Consider the following 18,040-nt stretch of genomic DNA (forward strand, 5'->3'; position numbering starts at 1 on the left):
CTTCCACTTGTGTATCATTGGGGCAAAGGAGGCAGTAGTCTTATTGGTGAAAAAAAATGATTGCGTTTTTTGTTCCTCTCTTAAGTAGGTGTAGAATTTTTGTTGTAAAAGAAAGGAGGTTGTTTTTCTGTTGTAGAAGTTTTCCTTCCCTAATAAAACACAAAAGTTTGTTCATGTATTATTGAAAATGTCTTTTGAGGATCCCAACCATGATACTGGTTGAAAGAAGGATTAATATCATTTAAAGGAAAGAAATGGAAAATCTTTAAGGTCATTTCTTTTCATGACAAAGGAAGTTAAAAAGCGTGGCAGACAGGATCTTCAAAGGTTTGTAAAGTCCTGTCATCAGCTCCCAATCAATAGGAGTTAGATACCCAAATTAAGAGTTCAGTTCAAGTCTTCAAAGGTACCTGGGTCCTTAACCTCTTTCTACCTTTCAGATCACTTCTAAGGATAAAACATCAGTTTGAAGGAAAACGTTTTGCTGCAATACTTTCATGTCCAGCACCTGGATAATTTGTGGCACCCACTGATAATTAGCATAACAGCCACTTCTCTTGCGAGTTTGTTACTTGTAGAGTATTGTAGTGTTGGTTTTGTTTATGAAATTGTTTTCCTTTGTGAAACACAGATTTTACTTTAAAGTTTTTTTGATATAGAAAATATCAGAAGTAAACTTTTGGTTTTTAATGTTTGCTGAGGTTGATAATTTCAGTGAATTTGCAAAAATCCTGAGTCTCTGTTCCCTAAGGAAATGGTTTCTTTATAATACGTCGTACACGCACTGTTCTAGGCTTTGACTTTCCATGTTTGCACACCCGCCTGTGCAGGGTAAGGCTCTTGCCAGATAACAGAAGTTATTATCGATATAAAAAACTAAAGACCACGTATAAATGCATTCAGAATATGTTGCCTAGCATAGATCTTCCGTGCAGTATTAAAGTGTCTCAAAGTTTGTCAAGCTTCCACCTAAAGCGGAGGGATCCCACTGGGAGCTGTGTGGTGCAGTCAGGACTGCGCTTGCTTTTATTCCTTTTTTTTTTTTTAAGTATTTGTAAAAATGGTAGATGGTTCAGACCTACTTGAAGTATTGTGTCTGATAGCAGTGCCTCGGGCATACACAGTGGAAGTGGCAGTGCCCTGTGTTAACATGGACTTGCTGTTTGTTTACAGTCTTGAGTCACTGAATCCTTTCTGTCAAGCAGAAAGCGTTCATTAGGATGCAGGCACTTACCTTCTCCACAGCCCGTTCCTGAGTGACATCAAAACATAAGCCAGAATATTATTGTCATATGCCTTAGAGTTCGTGAATGGGCTGTGGATCCCAAAGCCTCAGGCAGTGAGTGGCATGTTTGGTCTTTTGGAGGAGCAATTCTGCCTCTAGTCCAGCATTTGCATCTCTGAGACAGTTGTCACAGCTGCTCCCGGTAATGTTGACTGTCATGTTTTTTAGTGCAAATGCACCTCATCTGAATAGCTAGGCAGTGGTTACGCTCCACATTTTGTGGATTCTCTTTTTGTTCTTTAGCAATCTGGCCTTTCTTCAGAGTCAGCGCTGAGAGCCAGTTGCTTTTCAGGCTCTGGACAGGGCAGAGGAACACACACACACGGACACACATTTGCTTTCTTCCGTTTACGTCCGACTTGAGGCCTTTCATCACCCCAAAGAATGAGCAGCCCCTGCTGCCCCCATCAGCGGACTCCCAGCCCCAGGACCAGCCGTGGCGCTCCCGCTCCCGCCGCTGCAGAGGGGCGGCTGCTGAGCAGGAGGAAATGAGTCTCAGCAGGCACAAATCTATCGCCTGTGTTTTTATTCTTTCCATTTCTTTCAAACGGAAAACAACTCGAGCCGTTTCTGAGGATGAGGGATATAAATCTGTCTGCTGCTATTTATAACGTGCTTGTCACTCCGGTGTCTAAATGCTTAAAGCGTGTATTTGCCGTCTAACCTGAGGTGGTCCTCAGGCTGCTTGGGTTGTCGAGAGCAGGCGCGCCTCGAACCCACAGCGGAGAGCAGTCCCAGGAGACATCAGAGTCTCATTCTTACTCCTGCTCCGGCAGGTTGCCAGTCGGGCAGGAGGCCCTTGGGGTGTTATACAGGGAGAGGGTGGTTGTGTGGACCTCCCTGCCTGGCACGGTGTGGAACAGTGACCCAGAGGAGTGACTTTTGCATCGGCACAATAAGGACCTGCTTTACAATCCGGGAATACTGTAAGGGAACATTTTGTGCCCTGAGCCTCACAGACAGCGCTGTGAGTGCTGTTCCTCTTTGGGTGGGTAGACGGCAGTGGATAAACTGTGTGGGTGTCTTTTGAATGAGACTGTAAAAATGGGTCTGTCTGTTCTGGATGCATATTTTAATAAGCAAATGTCTTCACTTTGCTTTTATTTGAATAATAAGATACCCTTTTTCTGTCTGAGCTCTTTCAAACATGCCTCACTTTCACCACATGCACCTCCATATTCTTTATTCCCATATTCTGCATGGACATTCAAATAATATTAAAACCACTGATTCATTGAAATACCTTTTAAACTGTTGTTGTTAGTCATTTTTGTATTGACTGAATTTTTCATTGGTAATATTGTTGGCAGCAGTCCACGTCTGCCTGGCTGGAGGCCAGTTTAAGCTCGGCAGGATGAGCCCTATTGTTCAGCAGATTGTTAAACTCTCTAACAGAAATATGTGTCAGGAGATTTGCAGCTATAAATTGGATCATGTCAGTGAGGTTGGGATCTCGCTCAATACGAAATTGAACATTTTGCTGTGCCTGTTGCTAAATATGTTTATGCATGTTTTCTCCATGGGTTTCAAAAAAAGAAAAAAAAACGAAAAAAAAACCTGAAAAAAATAGACCTGTTGAGCTCTGTCTTTGCCTTATACAGCTGGTACTTTCTTTGATGTTGAGTGGTTGAAAAATGCGGCAAAGGCTTGGGTTTGTGCATTTCCATGTTAAAAGCAAGTCTGTTTTCCCTTTTTCTCTGTGTGTTACAGGCAGTCAGATGCCACCGCAGCCTCCTGGCAGCCAGTCAGAATCCAGCTCCCACCCTGCCTTGAGCCAGTCACCAATGCCACAGGACCGAGGTTTGTTAGGTGTTGGGCCTTTTTTTAGTTGGTGCCAAATGCAGCCTTCATTTTAAGTCACACATTAGCAATGTAAGATTTCCCGGTATTTCTTTTCTTTTCCCAAGGAAAATAATGACAGTCCTCATTGTGAAAGGCTCGGGGGTTTTCCTTCTATGGGGAAAGAGGCATTGAATAGCAGATTTTCCCAAAATATAATTGGAAACAAGGCTTTCTCAAAATGCAGTGAATGGCCAGGGTATAAAGGCAGTTTACTGTAAATACTTGAGTCATGTCCTAAAGAATTCAACTTTGCATTGTCTGTCTTGGAATTAAGATGTATAGACATAGTGCTAGCTATGAGCACTGCAGTTTTGCTGCTGTTCTTAAAATTCTCATCCCTGCTGTCTTTGCACGGACACAGTAGCTAGTCCTCTAGCCAGTTCCAGAATAAAAATATATATAAATGAAAATCAACTATTTAAGTCAAATGGTTCGACGATTTGGAAAGCTTGCAAGAGAAAACCTCACAGACAGCACTGTTCTAAACGGGTGCTTCCTAGCAAGTGCTCACAAAAATAAACAGAGCTTTTTTTTTATTATTCTGAATGTTACTATTTATAAACTTTAAGCCCTTTTCCTTTCATGTCCTTCCTCCCCAGCTCAAGAAAGACACTTGTCACAGCTTTTTTGCGTGGCCATACGTACCATCAACTGCTCTAAACTGGGCATCCCGTCCATGCAGTGGTTAACATGTGCCAGCGACAAGCTTGCAAAACAGACACATGATAACTGTGATAAACATGGAGTTATTTATGAAACGCCCCTCCTAAAATGTCTTGCTACCAGAAATATTCCAAGTCGCACCATATGGGGATACCATAAATACTAGAAGTTTTCTCACAGTGAAACAAGTTGAACTCGCAGAATGACAAATTTCTGGGATAGCATCCAGGAGGAACTAAGAGGACTCACAAAGAAGAGCAAAAATTCTTAATTTTTTGCTGATTTTCTGTGTTGGACATCCCCTCCCCTAGTAATGCTGATTAATGAGAAAATGAAACACAGAATTCCACACGCAACTCATTTGTTTGGTTTCTTGTTCAGTCATTCTTTATACACATTTGTTAGTGCAGAGACTTATTTTGCCCTTAAAATTATTTTAGAATAACATACATGTTTGGTGAGGCAAGAGGTGCCTCAGTACCCAATACACGTGTGTGGTGCTTTCTGGGATGGAATGTCACAAGGTAGCAGGGATGAATCAGATTTAGACTTTGAAGACCCAAGGGTCTCAGAAAGGTCTGTACATTTCCTGGCACAACTTGGTCTTCATACAAAATGTTAGCATTGCCCAGTAATAATTATTTCTGCAGTGTGTGTTCCTCAGCTGGCTTTGGGGAGTGAGTTCGGCCGATCTGACTGGAAGGGTCGAACCTCTCCAATGCTGCTGTGGAACAAAACTGTGGGTCATTGTATGGTCAGGAGACGCAGAGGGGTATTGAAAAGTGAAACAGACAGGACAGCTACCATAACTGGGAAATCAAACAAATAAATAACAGCGAGAGAAATCAAATTTACAGATTGATTTACTCTGGTTCTTCCTCCGTATGGGGGCTGTGTATGAGAACTGTGGGTAAGTTCTTAGAGAAAATGTGTTTTGGAATGCTGCAATTTTTGCACTCTTCATATGCAAAATCCGTTGGAATATGCATGATCCTTGTGACCCAGCTTGTACAAGAAGTCCATTTGTTTCATGCAGCAGGTATGAAATTTGTAACTAGCTAGGTCGTATTGATTTTGCCAAACATGTTCCCCAAAGCTTCTCTAAAATCTGTGCTATACGCACATAAACATGCATGCATTCCCTTTTGCGCCCTGTCATTGATTAGAGGCTCCTTTGAAATGGAAAACTTCACCTTTTAAAAAGGCTGTTACATTAGTTGATTCCTTTTCTTGCTTGAACTGGTTTCCACTGAACTTGAATAAAGGAAGGAGGGGGAGTGATGAGGACTCAAAGGGAAGGTGCTTGTCATTTGCTGATAAAAACCTGAGCAGAAAATCGTTGCTGCTAAGGACACCTGATCCATAGGCATCTGTTACAGTAATTTAAACTCTTGGCTTACTGATACACTTTCTCTCAAAAAAAGAAAAGGGGAAAAAAAAAGAAAATGAAAACAAAAAACCCAGAGACCCTCCATAGGATAAGGTAACATTGTTTGGTTTAGCACTTTGTATAACATTTCTTTCGTTGTTTAGAGAGAGATTTCAATGAACAAAAGGCTACTAATTGTTTCTTGAGCATAATCCTCTGCTCTCAATACTTGAATAAAAATATTATTTACCAGATATTGTGAAGCTTGATTGACAGATACAGTCTGAGCTGTAGCACTTCTGGATACTAAACCACTACCTTGAACCGTTAAGTTTACATTTATTTATTTTATTATGAAACTGTCTGATTACGTTTTATCCTACTTTCCATGGTTACTCAGCACCCAACTGGGATTTTTATGTTTGCCTGCCTAAGACTATACATCCCCTGTCATACAGTACAGCATGAAGCAGTGAGCATATTTTTACATCTAATTCTGCCTATGGAAGGAGGGGAGTGGTAGCCTATGTGCATGGGTACAGTAACAGGAATTTCTTGGGAGACTGGATTTATTTTGTGCTCTTCAGCTTGATTTTTGTATAGCTATTTCATACTTTTTGTAATAAGCATAAAAATGCTTACTTGTGAAAAATAATTTGAAAATTTTTCATGTCTTACTCAAGCTGTAGGACATTTGTACCTCGGTCAGTGTAAATGTACTATTCCAGGCAGCGCACTTCTGATCTCGTCCCAGAATCGGTAACCAGCCTCTGTTGTTTGATGCCCAATCAATGAAACTTTTTCAATTCTACCAACACACATTATCTACCTAGGCAGTAAGAAATTGCATGTACTTTTACGTGCATAACCTATGTCTCAGCTCACCCATCTTTGAAAGTCACGGGACTTAAAGTAAGTCCCACACACCTCAGTGAACTGTTGGAGCGGAGAGCACTGGAGACAGAGGGAGTGGGCTCTGCGGGACTGGGGTCAGAAGGCTCTTGGAGAAGCAGGAGGGGACACGGCCGCTCACCTGCATTGAGGTGCTGCTGAGTCCCAGGAATTACCGTTACTTTAGGATTAACACACGAGTGTAGTCACGACTAATCAAGCTAGTCGCTGGAACTTGCTGTTCTTTTGGGAGGAAGGGAAATGCATGTTTTGTTCTTTGTTTCTGATATAGCTACTCCAGACTTCTCTTTACTGCAGTCAAAAGCAGGGGTTTGATTTTTCGTGTTTATTGAAGTCAGAGCTTTTTATGAACTTCAGCTACATCGTCCCCCAGAGGTAGGGCAGCGGTGATACTACAGCTGTTGGAACCATTTGGCAAATAGTGGCAGTACACAGTCGCTTGAGTTCAGCTGTACGTACTTACCTCATCTGTTTGGGTTTTGGAAGCTACACTTTGAAGACGTACAGGGTAGCCAGAACTGCTCGGTGGCTTAGAAGTTATTTGTATGGATCAAATAGAAACCTGACGTATCCAAACTGACCCCCTAAATCAGTTTCCTGAGGCTGCAGTGTGAAAAGGAAGCCTCTGTCCTAGCCATTAGCTTATACTTCCACTCTTACTTTTGCAACCTACGAATACTCACCTAGGCAAACACTGATAGAGAATATGTGTCACAGTAATGGTGAACTAGGCACTTTTCACCCCTGCGGAAGTGAATGGTTCTTTACCTGATTTTGGAAAAGCTTAGAAAACTCACCTACCTTTAAGTAGTAGTTTTCCTGCTTATGCAGGTGGATATGTACATGTCAGCTTTCAGTTGCATTAAAATAGTGAATTGGGAGCTCCTGAAAAGCATTGAATTTAATGGAAACAGTTAATGACTTCACATTATTACTCTAGCAAGCGCTCTCATAATGGGGATACTTAAAGAAGCCTTATTTATTAGCGCAAATGTATATGGGTCAGAATTAATTTTTAAAAAATCTTTAATTGTTTTCCCCTTATAATTTTCACAGCGGTACGTAGTTAAATATTCATGATAATGCTGATGATATGCTAAAGGTCTGAAATAGATCTGGAGTCTCAAAATCAACACAGGTTATTTAACCCTTTTCATCTAATGCATCTTTGGGGACTTGCTCAGTGAAATCCCAGAGCACTGGAATAATTAGAAGATAGTAATGAGGATTTAATTAGTCCTTGAGATATGCTGAAATAGGACCACTGAGAACTTTTCTGTTTGGACATGGATTGCAAGCAGAATTGATGCCATTGCAGCTGCTGTGATATGCTGGAAAATGTATTCCATTGCTGGAGGCAGTTTCATGGCACCATTCTGTGCCTGTCAGATCTATGTGGAAAGTGCCCGGAGTAAGCACCTCCAAAATTGTTGAATAGTAGCCTTCCTCTTCTCCGGCACCTCCTCCCAGTACCTTTTCTTCTTCTTTTTTTTTTTTTATATATTTTCTTTCCGTTCTAGCTTAATTTCTTCCCGTTGTTGACATGATTCAGGTTTTGAGGATTGTTGTACAGTTGTATGCTCTGTTAAAAACATCTCACAGATAGGGGCAGGGAGTAAAAAACTGCAGACTTGTAAGAGTACAGGTGTTATACTAAGCAAAATTTGGATCTTTTTGACACAGGTGCTTGTAAGCTTTATCCTCAGATCTAGTACTTATTTAGTATTAGATCTTCACAGAAGTGATATTTATCAGTAGATGCAATGTAGTAAATTTAAATAGCTTTTTTGGCGGCGAAGATGTTATCCAGCAAGAGGTAGGAACAGATGGGATGTGATCAGGCATTTTGATGTTCTCTTTGTGCTTTCCTATAAACACTAAGTAGCAACTGAATTTCTGTAACTACAATCTCCTAATTTGCCCGTTAGATTTCATATAGATATTTTTCTCCGCTTTAACTGTTTTCTGGGCATGTTTATTTGTACGCAGTCATCACATAAATTCCACCGTCATGTATTTTCTTCTAACAAAGTATAAATGTTTTTGCTTGCTTGGAAGACACAGAATACCAATCGGGTGTTTTGCACCTACAATTCCTCATCAGATTTACGGCTTAATACTGACATTTGATGGTAGAGATTCTTTTCCATGAAACCTATTTTCTTCTTAAAGAAAGAAATCAGGAGGAAGAAAGTAGATCAAAGGATTCTTATTGCAACAAAAGAAAGATACTGTAGTTTGCTTTTAGATCTTAAAAAGACTTTTTCCCTGAGAATATCTTTTTTTTGCTCTCATTTGGGGATTTGGGATCTATTCAGAGCACTGAGGAGCTAGAGAATAAAATGATTCTTGTCGTTAAAATTCTTCGGCTTGCCATGTTAACGATGACACCACTTAAGGTTAAATCAGACTTGGTAATAAGTTTACTTGATGTAGACTGAAGTGTTTCAGACTCTTGAAGAAAGATGCTTGAGACATGCACTGAGTGCAAAGCCACAGGTATGTTTGAGTGCCTCTTGCGCACGTTGCTTTTTTCACGTGGATCTGTGCGGAGGAGCTGAGGTCCAGCTGGTGTGTGGGAACACCATGCCAGGCTGGCAGGAAGTCTTCATGCCCAGAGAGCTGGGGTGAGAGGATTTGTGCCCTCAGCAGCCGGAAAAGCACATCATGGAAGGAGGAAAAGCAAGTTTTAGTTGAAACTCTCACAAGCTCTGGAAAACATATCCTTTTAATCTCAAGTCCTGTGGTGAAATAGGAACACGATGCGGAGGGACACACAGAGCGGATCTGTGTGTGAAGGCAGAGCTACGCAGTAGAGCTGTGCAATAAACTTCTGTGGTGATTCAAAAAGTTACGTTAGTTTCTCAGTTTGGTGAGCGCTAAATTTATCAACAGTCTTTAAAAAGGATCAGACCACCATTGTTCTTTACCACTGTATGTTTAATTTTATTGTAAAAGTGGCAGAGGAGTGCACTGAAATGTACTGTTGGTCTGATGAGCAGGTGTTTTTAAATATATACACGCTATTTTAATTGTAATAGCACCCAAGACCCCTGTTTTTCCACCTGGTTGTATTGTATTACATCATGCAGCAGTGCAAAGCAAAAAAAGCTTACAATATGTCTATTTTGATTAGTAGTCAAGATCTCTGGGACAAAAGGTTATTGGTTTTCACCCCGAGCTGTGGGAGTGCGTAGTTTTGTCTATGTTTGTCTCTGAAGCATTGCAGGAAGACCTGCTATTCTTGCCCAGAAGTATTAGAAATGATGTTACTCTGCCAAACCAAGTTAAATTCTTAAAAGAAATCGGTTGCCATTTCAGGATGCTGGTTTCAAACTGTACTTGGATTTCAAACAGTCAGTCTCAGCTTTAGGTTGATCTGATTAGTTGCAGCCCACACCAAATATACAGCAGTACTGGCCATCTGCAAGAAGAACCAAAGGAAGAAGGGCTGTGATTTACATGTGATAAGCCACGCTTGGAGAGAGCAAAACTGCAGAAGTAGGATTTGGAGTAGATAATAATATCTGTACAATCAAAACCCAGAGTCAGGTCTCCCAAGTAAATTTTGTATACTAGCAGCTGGTCATTGCTTTCTTCTTGCTGATGTTAAATCTTGTTATACTCAGGGATGAATCTTTATTTCATTTCTTAAACTAAGTTGGGGATTCTCTTTTTGAAATTAGGGAGCAGAATCGAATTATTCTAAGAGACTTTATATAGTTGCCAGCAGAGTGACTTCTTGGTAGAAAAGTTTCCACAGACTTCATTAGGCAGCAGTCAGATTCCCTGCCTCTGGGCTCAGGGAGCAAGATAAGCCACAAGCAGTCACTGATGAAGAACTTAACAAAGTGACAGTCGATGCTCCTGTCACCAGGCTCAGCATCAAGTTACTGGGTACAATCCCTGTCCCTGGAACAGCTTCCCATCATGGCCTAAAAACTGGAAGCTACCTGTGGTCTGCCTCTTCAAGAGCACCATCGTTTCCAGGACACCCTGCTCCCTCAGTACATAAGTTAACCTTTTTTGTGAAGCTTCTCTAAAAATAAAGAACTTCTGATCTAAGATCCTTTACGTCTTTTAAGTTAATATATAGGGCAGTGAGCTGAAATCTATAAAATGTATATATTAGTAGCTAGCACTGGATGGTTCCTTCCGTCCCAAAGGATACCAAAAGGCTGCAGAATAAATACTCATCAGGGAACAGCTGCAAGTAAAGGAGGGAAAAAATCAGTCAAATCGTAAATCATGGTAAAATAAGACTGAGACGAAGGCATTTTGGGATTGAGGACAACATGCTGATTTTGTATTTTGGAAAAAAATAGTTATGATTTATTTTATATGTGTGCAAGACAGAAAAGACGCATCATGTATATTTTAGTCTTGTCCACAAAATCCATATATATCTCATGGGATTCAATATATTTACTTCATGAAAAGGAAGAGCTGACTTGATCCATGGAAGCTTTGAACAGGAGTCTCCAGGGAGGGTAAATTTTTCAAACCTGAAATTTAGACCATTAAGCCTGAAGGCCTTGCACATTACACATTGAAAAATGCTGTTCCTGCTTTGCTCTCCGCCGTGATTTTCATAAGTATGCATGTTATTAGGGAAACTTAAACAAATGTTGATTGTATAAAGCAGACGGGCTCCTCAGCTTTTTCGTGTTGCTGCTCAGATTAATTCCAGCAGCCCAAGCTACCTACTGAAATTGAGGATTCACTTTGGGGGCAACTGGGAGGGCAGGGCAGGGTGCTTCTGTGCTGCAGTTCAGTTACCCTGATTTTCCAAGCACCATAGTAGAAGCATCTTGTGAAAGATAAGTTACAGTAACAGATTATGTGCAAGATGGTGCATGAGCAATGTTTTTTGTTCTGTCTGTGCATCAACATCTCCACAAATGTCTTTCCTTCTGTGCCCTCAGTATAGCACTTAAAATTTACATCGGAGAGCATTACACAAGGTTTGCATTAGCAAAGGTTGGGTATTTCTTCCCCAGCTACCATCTGGGTAATCTGTTTGATCCTTCCCCAGTTTCTAATTTATCAATGATAGATTATATGAATTTCAAGGCTAGGCAGCAGCAGAGGGAGGTTTAGGGGTGGGAAAAATTTAAACATTATTGCATGCTATACATAGACTGGGTTTTGTAATATCAGAGAGAGAAGCAGAGGAGATTCAGCCAGTTAACCTAATAGCACAGCTGGTAAAACACTAGGGGGTCTGGGTTAAAACCTTAGCTAGGTCATTAGTTTCCATCTTCCCCAAAGCTATTCTCATTGTGAAGAGCTGCAGTCAGATAAATAAACAGTGAGGAGACTGTAAGATAGATATTAAAGCATAATAAGAAAATACTTTTAAAGAAAAATAAAACCAGCCCAGTACTTTTTCTTAAAAAGAACATTGATCCTTTTGTGAAAAGAAATACTGCTGTGATCTTTGCAGGAAGCCTCAATTTTGCTAAGGTGATGTTTTCCATAACTGCTGTTTCCCATAAGCAGTGAAATAGCCTTTGTTGAATTGATATAAAGAAATGTGGTGATTCTGCAGATATGCAACATGAAAATAACTTGTCTGGGTACCAAAGAGAAACCACATCGCTGTTACTCTGGCCCATAGAACTTCCCATGTTTTTTGTGGCATCCTGAGAATATGTCAAGGTTTTATGTGGGCTGAGAGTTCTGTGGAGAAATTAGATTATTTTATTTTCATGATTAATAGGGAAACAATAAAGAACTTTCTCCTAAAAACTCCTTGGGAGTATTTTAATAAATAGATTGTGGTTGTAGAAAAAAAAATGAGGATTTAAAACACTGGTTTTAGCTCTTGTATGAGTAAAAAACTTACCAAGAAGATTATTAGCCTTCTTGTTTAAGGAATAAGCCTCTTAATTTGTCCTGTGTAAGTGGTCTCAGTACATTTTTTTTTTATGCTGCTACTTTTCAATTTCCCAAGTTGCTTGTCAGCGGGAGTGTTCACTTGGTACCAGAGATGCTACCAAAAATCTGGTTTATTCCAATACTTATACCTATGTGTTGGGCCTGTCAGTGCTGCTGCCTGGGACGCATCTAGCAGGTTCATAGCAGAGCCATCCAAAGGTGTTGTATTGGTGCAGTGCTATGCTAAATATGGATGAGAATCTTGTTTGTTAAGGGGGTTTTTCGTTTTATTGCTTTGTTGGGGTTTTTTTAACCTACCTGTTTACTGGACAGGAATGTTGAGAATTAGTATTTGCATCACATAAATGAGGTTGATGCTGCAAGCTGACCTACTCATGCTCACCAGCCCCTCACCCTGTATTACTGAGTTGGATGTTCCGTGTATGACAAACGTAGGTTTCATATGAGCTGTCACCAGATGGGCTTGTTTTAGTAAGAAGGCTTTTGGAAAGTGAGAATAAGGGCTGAGGTATCTTGAATGTAAAGAAATCTTGTGTGTCCGTGCTCTACACACTGGTTTTCCTTACGCCACCCACGTGGTTCCACTTAATTTAGTTGGTTTGTACTGTTGTACACGGGTCAAACCTTCCCCAATTTCCTCATTGCTGTTACTTGTTTAGATTTGTATAAAATTTTTGTCTGCTTAGATTTTTTTCCAGTATAAGTCTCTCTCCCTGTGTCCTTCTTAATGTTTATTTTATGTAGCACCTTAGAGACGTACCATGCCATTCTTTGCCAGTCACAGTAAGTAGTTTATGGCCAGGTAGTGCCCCATAAGCAATGGCACAACAGTATTTTTTTAGCTCCTGCAGTCTGTAAGCGCTCTGCTCCACGTTTGATTGCACCATTTGAAGGTGTTTGTTCCTGTACCATCACCAGTCTGTGCAGACAACGTGGTTCCTCGTACAGGGTCCTGGTATCTCAGGCTTATGCAAGAGTAACCAACTCTTTCAAGCACTAGAAGGCTTCATTAAGGTGTAAATCTTGTTCTGTTGGGTGTTTGCTCCTGGTGCCCTGAGGTGCTGAGTGGGGACATGCTTAGATGGACAAAAACTCAGCATGGTTCACCAGTCCAAAGACTTTCTGAGCTGTCCTTGCCATCTGAGACAGGTGGCATCATCTAACCGTGATCTTCCCAAGCATCCTGCCATGCTAACAGTTTGCCAGATTTTGTTATATCTGCTGCACAGAATACTGGGGTTTGTTTGTTTAGCTTTACCCTGCCACTTCTGTCTCTGTTTTTTACCCATGGACAAGCTAGAGTTGGGAGTTGCCACTTTAGATCTGTCTCATTTCTGTTGTATTCTCTGGTGAAAATCCTGAGATAGTGAATACAACCCAAGCGGCTGTCTGAGGGAGAAAAGTCTGCCAAAAACTGTGTCATGGGTGTGCAAACATTTGCTTTTTTTTCCTCAAGGGTACTGGCCAGTGCTTTACTAATGTAGCAAGCATTGGAAACATTGTGATACACACACACACATACGTTTTTCCTTTAGAAGTAGTGGAAAATGTCTTTTCACGTATTTAATTTGGGGGGGCTAATTTCTAAGTACATTTTTTTACTTCATTTTTCTCTAATTATTTGATGATTAGCAAACACATCTAAGCTGTTTCTGCTTTTCTCATTCTATGATTTCAAGAGTAATAAGCCTGCCTACCCCATCTTTAGCCTCAGCCCTTGAGCAAGAGGAACGAGCTTCCACATCCATTACTCAGAAGGGTTCCTCAGTTGTTTTGGTCCCATATTCTGTCACTGAGCTTGCATCTCTAGAAAGAGCCTGCCGTATTTTTTCTTACATAAGTTCTTTTTTCACAAAGTACCATTTCAAGTTGTACCTTGCTTCGTTTTTTATTTATCAAATATGTAATTTAATGATGATCTGCTATCACTGTAAACTCCAGAGTTTTCCTGAGCTTGAAGTGAGTATCTTTTCCAGGTGTTTTCAGGTTTAGTTCTTTCATGAAAATCGATGTACTACTCCTGGCTACATCAAAGATCTCTCATTGACCGTGGGTTGTGAGCCAGCAGACACTGTCCATCAGCTGATAGGCATTAACTTGTTACTTTGCCATCACTTACTTGATGTTTGAGCGCCTGCTTTCCTAGAAAGGTTTTTTCACATTGAAACCAAGACTTTAAAATACCAAAATAATCGATTTCAGGTTTTACATCAACACTTCAGCACATTTGGTGGGTGTTTCTCAGGGTTAATGCTAAGGAGATAGTATTAAACAAACAGATGATTTTGTGTTAGTCAGTGTACAAATGTAATTAAGACAGGCTTAGTGCATAATTTCATGAATCTTTAGTAATTTACTGTTACTTATCTGTTTTGTGTAACGTATGCGTAAGGGGAAAACAATATTGAAAATGTTTTTATGAAGTGGTATGAGACGTATGATGTGTATTACCAAATGCTAGTATTGTGTAGGACAACAGAAGCTTCATTTTTGTCTTTTCCTTTATCAAAGGAGCAGAAACACTTCCATAAGAAGCATTACCTGTTTTATGTTTTTTCCCTGCATTTTGCTAAAAAGAAAGCAGAAAAAGATGCTACTACCTGACCATTTTTAAAACTTGTATGTGTGTTCTTTTTGAACATGCAAACATATCTTATTATAGTTACGTATGCTAATTGTTAATACTGTGCTAGTGTTTCATTTAGAACTAAAGAAATGCAAAAATGACTCTACAACTTCAAATTTGCTTTTAATAAAGACAGACATTCTTCAGGTATGTAAAAATAGTATGAAAATAAGTAAAAAGGAAGGGAATACTTCTGGGAAGTGTTTTTGTATAGATAATTGCTTTCTGTGATGGCAAATAAAGCATCATCTGTACCTCATTTATCACTAATATTAAGGGAAGGGAGATTTATTCACTGAAGACTATGTAGCCACTGCAATTTTTAAAGTCTTAACTCATAGCTGCTTCCTAGCAGTTTATTTAAAATATAAAAATACCCACCTTGTTGTCACAGAGGTGGACATGTCGGATGCAGTCTGAATGTTTAATCACTTCACTGTCTTTAGTGCAGCTCTAATGTAATCCTACTTCCCTTCTTTACAAAAGCAAACTTTATCTTAGATCTAATTTTCTAGAAAGAAAATTTATTTCTTTTTGTATTGGTTATAAAATAAAGTTGAACACCAGGGAAAAGGCGTGTAAATAAGGAAAAATGAGTGTATGCCAGCTGCTCCCTTTCATTTCTGATAAGATTTCTAGAATTGATGTTGTTTTCTCTTTATGATGCAAGAATGTTAACATCTTGACCAGGAACCCCTTTTCTCTCTAAGACATCTGAGCTTTCTGCAAATACTTGAAACAGTCGAAACTAATGGACTGATCTCTGAACATTCACTGGCCTCTCGTGGAGATGGGTAAGGATAGGCTTCCCTTTCTTGTAATGGAATCTAGATCACAGTAAGGACCTCATCTTAGCCTCTCTTCTGCATCGAATCTGTAGCTGAAATGACTCCTGCTCTCTGGAAATAAATTGGAGCGTGTCCTATTTTAAGGCTATCCTTAAACACACCGTACAGACAGTAACAGAAGATAATGTGGCACAGATACTCTTGTGGATTTCAGGCTTCCTTTTCCTTAATTGCCGTCTTCTCTTGAGCATAGACAGATAAAGCCAACCTCGTTTAAGAGGGATGTCACACCTTCTGGGATGACGAAACTCATGCCTTGCATCAGAAGCCGTTAAGGAGTCTGTTCCATTCTTTCTTGTGTTAATCAACATCTCCGTAAACTAAGGCCAGAGCATGAGCTTGAGTAATATCACAGAGTTATCTCTGCTGCTGATTGCTAGTGCGGCCCACGGCATGGTTTTGGCTGATGCCTGTGAGCACCCCCTGAGTCACAGCCCAGGGCATGGGTAAGGCAGCACTAGGGTCTGCACACAGCAGTCATACAGGTGAGGCCATAAGGATTGAGCTGCTTGCACATGAGCATGCCACACCGCTCTCCAGGCCAGGGAATGGTCCTGGCATGTTTTATTTACGTCTGTGCTCACAGCCACGCAAGTCACTCCACAGCATCGGAAATGGATTAGGAGAAATTTCTGAAAGAAGATGTCACCTGAGTGGAACCATTTATTTCACTGATTGCTCTAGTCCCTTCAGGAGCCCTTCTGACAACAGCAGAGCTGGCTAAAACTGATGTTCTCTGTTGGGCGTTAGTCCATGTTCTCCATTAGATTCAACCACCAGCAGTCCATCTGCATTGCTACTGGAAACCACTACAACCTATAGAAATTATAGCTTTTCAATGCGTCATCCGTCCTTGTGGTGTTAGGAAAAGTACTGCCTGTGATAATAACTGAGCTGAAAAACTTCTATCCTTGGCACAATGTTTGGAAAATTATCTCGTATAGATTAAAAGCCCCACAGTGAACAGAAAGCCCTCACTTCTGTACTAGATACAGGAGTAATTTTACTATCTTTATAATAAAAAACTTAGTGTGACCAGTACAAAATTTTTCATTTAAACGGATCCCATGAGTGTGATGTATATGGTGTATGTGTGTCAGGAACGCAAGCGTTTATTTCACACAGACATATGATTGTATTAGGTTTCTAAATTAGTTACAGCACTGTCGGCAGAAGACATAAGCTTTGTAATAAGATCTGTGCGCAGAGTGCAACTGTTATAAAAATCGAGGGGTCTGTTTCAAAATAAAGCTAAGTGGAGAAGGTCATATGAGCTTTCCTTTGCAGAAGTGTAGTGTTCTCATACCAGTGCAGACCAGTATATGAGCTGCCATTTCACACCCGGTTACGTGCTGTGCCTCATGGCAGCGCGTGTGGTCCAGCTTCCTCCGGAGCGCCTGCCAGGCTCTGGCTGTGCAGTTCAGGTGTGATCAAATCCCTTTGTCTTGCACACAGGAAAACTCTGTGCTTGTTTTGCCAAACCTTGCGGTTGTTAGAGTTTTGGCAGGTTAGGAGTTGTGCTCTTCATAGCACGACAGACCTGGGCACAAGGGGGGTGCGAGATCATCTCAGCACCTGGTTTTTGTCCTTTTGTCCTGAGGCATTGAGCTTGTCTCTTTGACAGGGATTGATAAGTATGGTATATAGCAAAAGTTCACGGAGGGTTGTGTTTGGACTCAAGGCCTGATCTGTGGTAGAGCACACACCACCTTGCATTTGTACATTGCGGATACTGTCCCCTTCTGTACAGCGCTCTGCCAGCAGGGTACAAACGTGGGGGCTGACCCACAGAAGGGCGAGAGAGTTCTTCGTCCAGTGTCACTTACCCTGTCACTAACAGCAGCGCTAGGATGAGAAACTTATGTTTTTGAGTTCAAGACGTGCTTGCTGGGACTGTGGTCCCCACAGAGAGACCCCTGAGCTGCCAGGTGATGGGAGTCTCAGTGTTTTCAGTTACAAGTTTGATCATGTGTCTATACGTGGCTCAGAAAAAATTACCTCTCTTCATCAGTTGGGCATTGAGTGTTTGTCTGTGTGATGTTTGATGGTAAATCTGTGGGAGGGCACCCTGGGCCTTGGGAAGAGTCACCCTTCTGCTACAACTCCCACATTCTGTCCCATGTGTAAGGGCAAGTGTAGTTAGTGCTGCCAGGCAAGGTGTCTCGGCTTTCAACTTCACACCTCCCCACGTGCACACGTCACTAAAGTTGATGGTGGGCCACCTCTAGGTTTCTTTAAAGGTACCTTTCGTAAATACGGCTTTGGATCTCTGCATCCTCCAAGCATGGGTGCCAGGACTAGCCACAGGGTGGGCCAAAACACAGACCTACCCCTGAACATTGGCACCAGCGGGACCTTGAGTCTCCCTTCTGGCCGGGCAGCGTATGGCCGGGCAGCGTCAGCCGCCAGTGGCAGAGCACGCACTGTCCTCCCATACGCTCACATTTTGTTTCACAGAGAAACACGAAGAGGAAGTCTTAATATGTGAGCAGAACAGCAAAGAAAGGGTATTTCCTCCAGAAATAAGAAACTTAAACCTTGCCATCTCCTCAGTGCATCCTCTTCAACAATGAAAGCAGTGCTAAAACCTTTCA

At 41.0% G+C, this 18,040-nt stretch overlaps 1 protein-coding gene across 1 annotated transcript in view; it reads left to right on the plus strand.

The window, feature by feature from the left end:
• LOC104268807 (AT-rich interactive domain-containing protein 1B-like) overlaps nt 1–18,040 on the plus strand; it is a gene marked incomplete at both ends in the record, with an annotated part of 57,460 nt that overhangs the window by 13,467 nt on the left and 25,953 nt on the right. The window contains one exon of the mRNA XM_009865886.1: nt 2,996–3,085. Within this exon, the coding sequence (XP_009864188.1) occupies nt 2,996–3,085 (90 nt within the window). The remainder of the gene's footprint in view (nt 1–2,995; nt 3,086–18,040) is intronic.

The sequence above is a fragment of the Apaloderma vittatum genome, unplaced genomic scaffold (assembly GCF_000703405.1).
Source record: "Apaloderma vittatum isolate BGI_N311 unplaced genomic scaffold, ASM70340v1 scaffold20003, whole genome shotgun sequence".
In the NCBI taxonomy this organism is placed as follows: Eukaryota; Metazoa; Chordata; class Aves; order Trogoniformes; family Trogonidae; genus Apaloderma; species Apaloderma vittatum.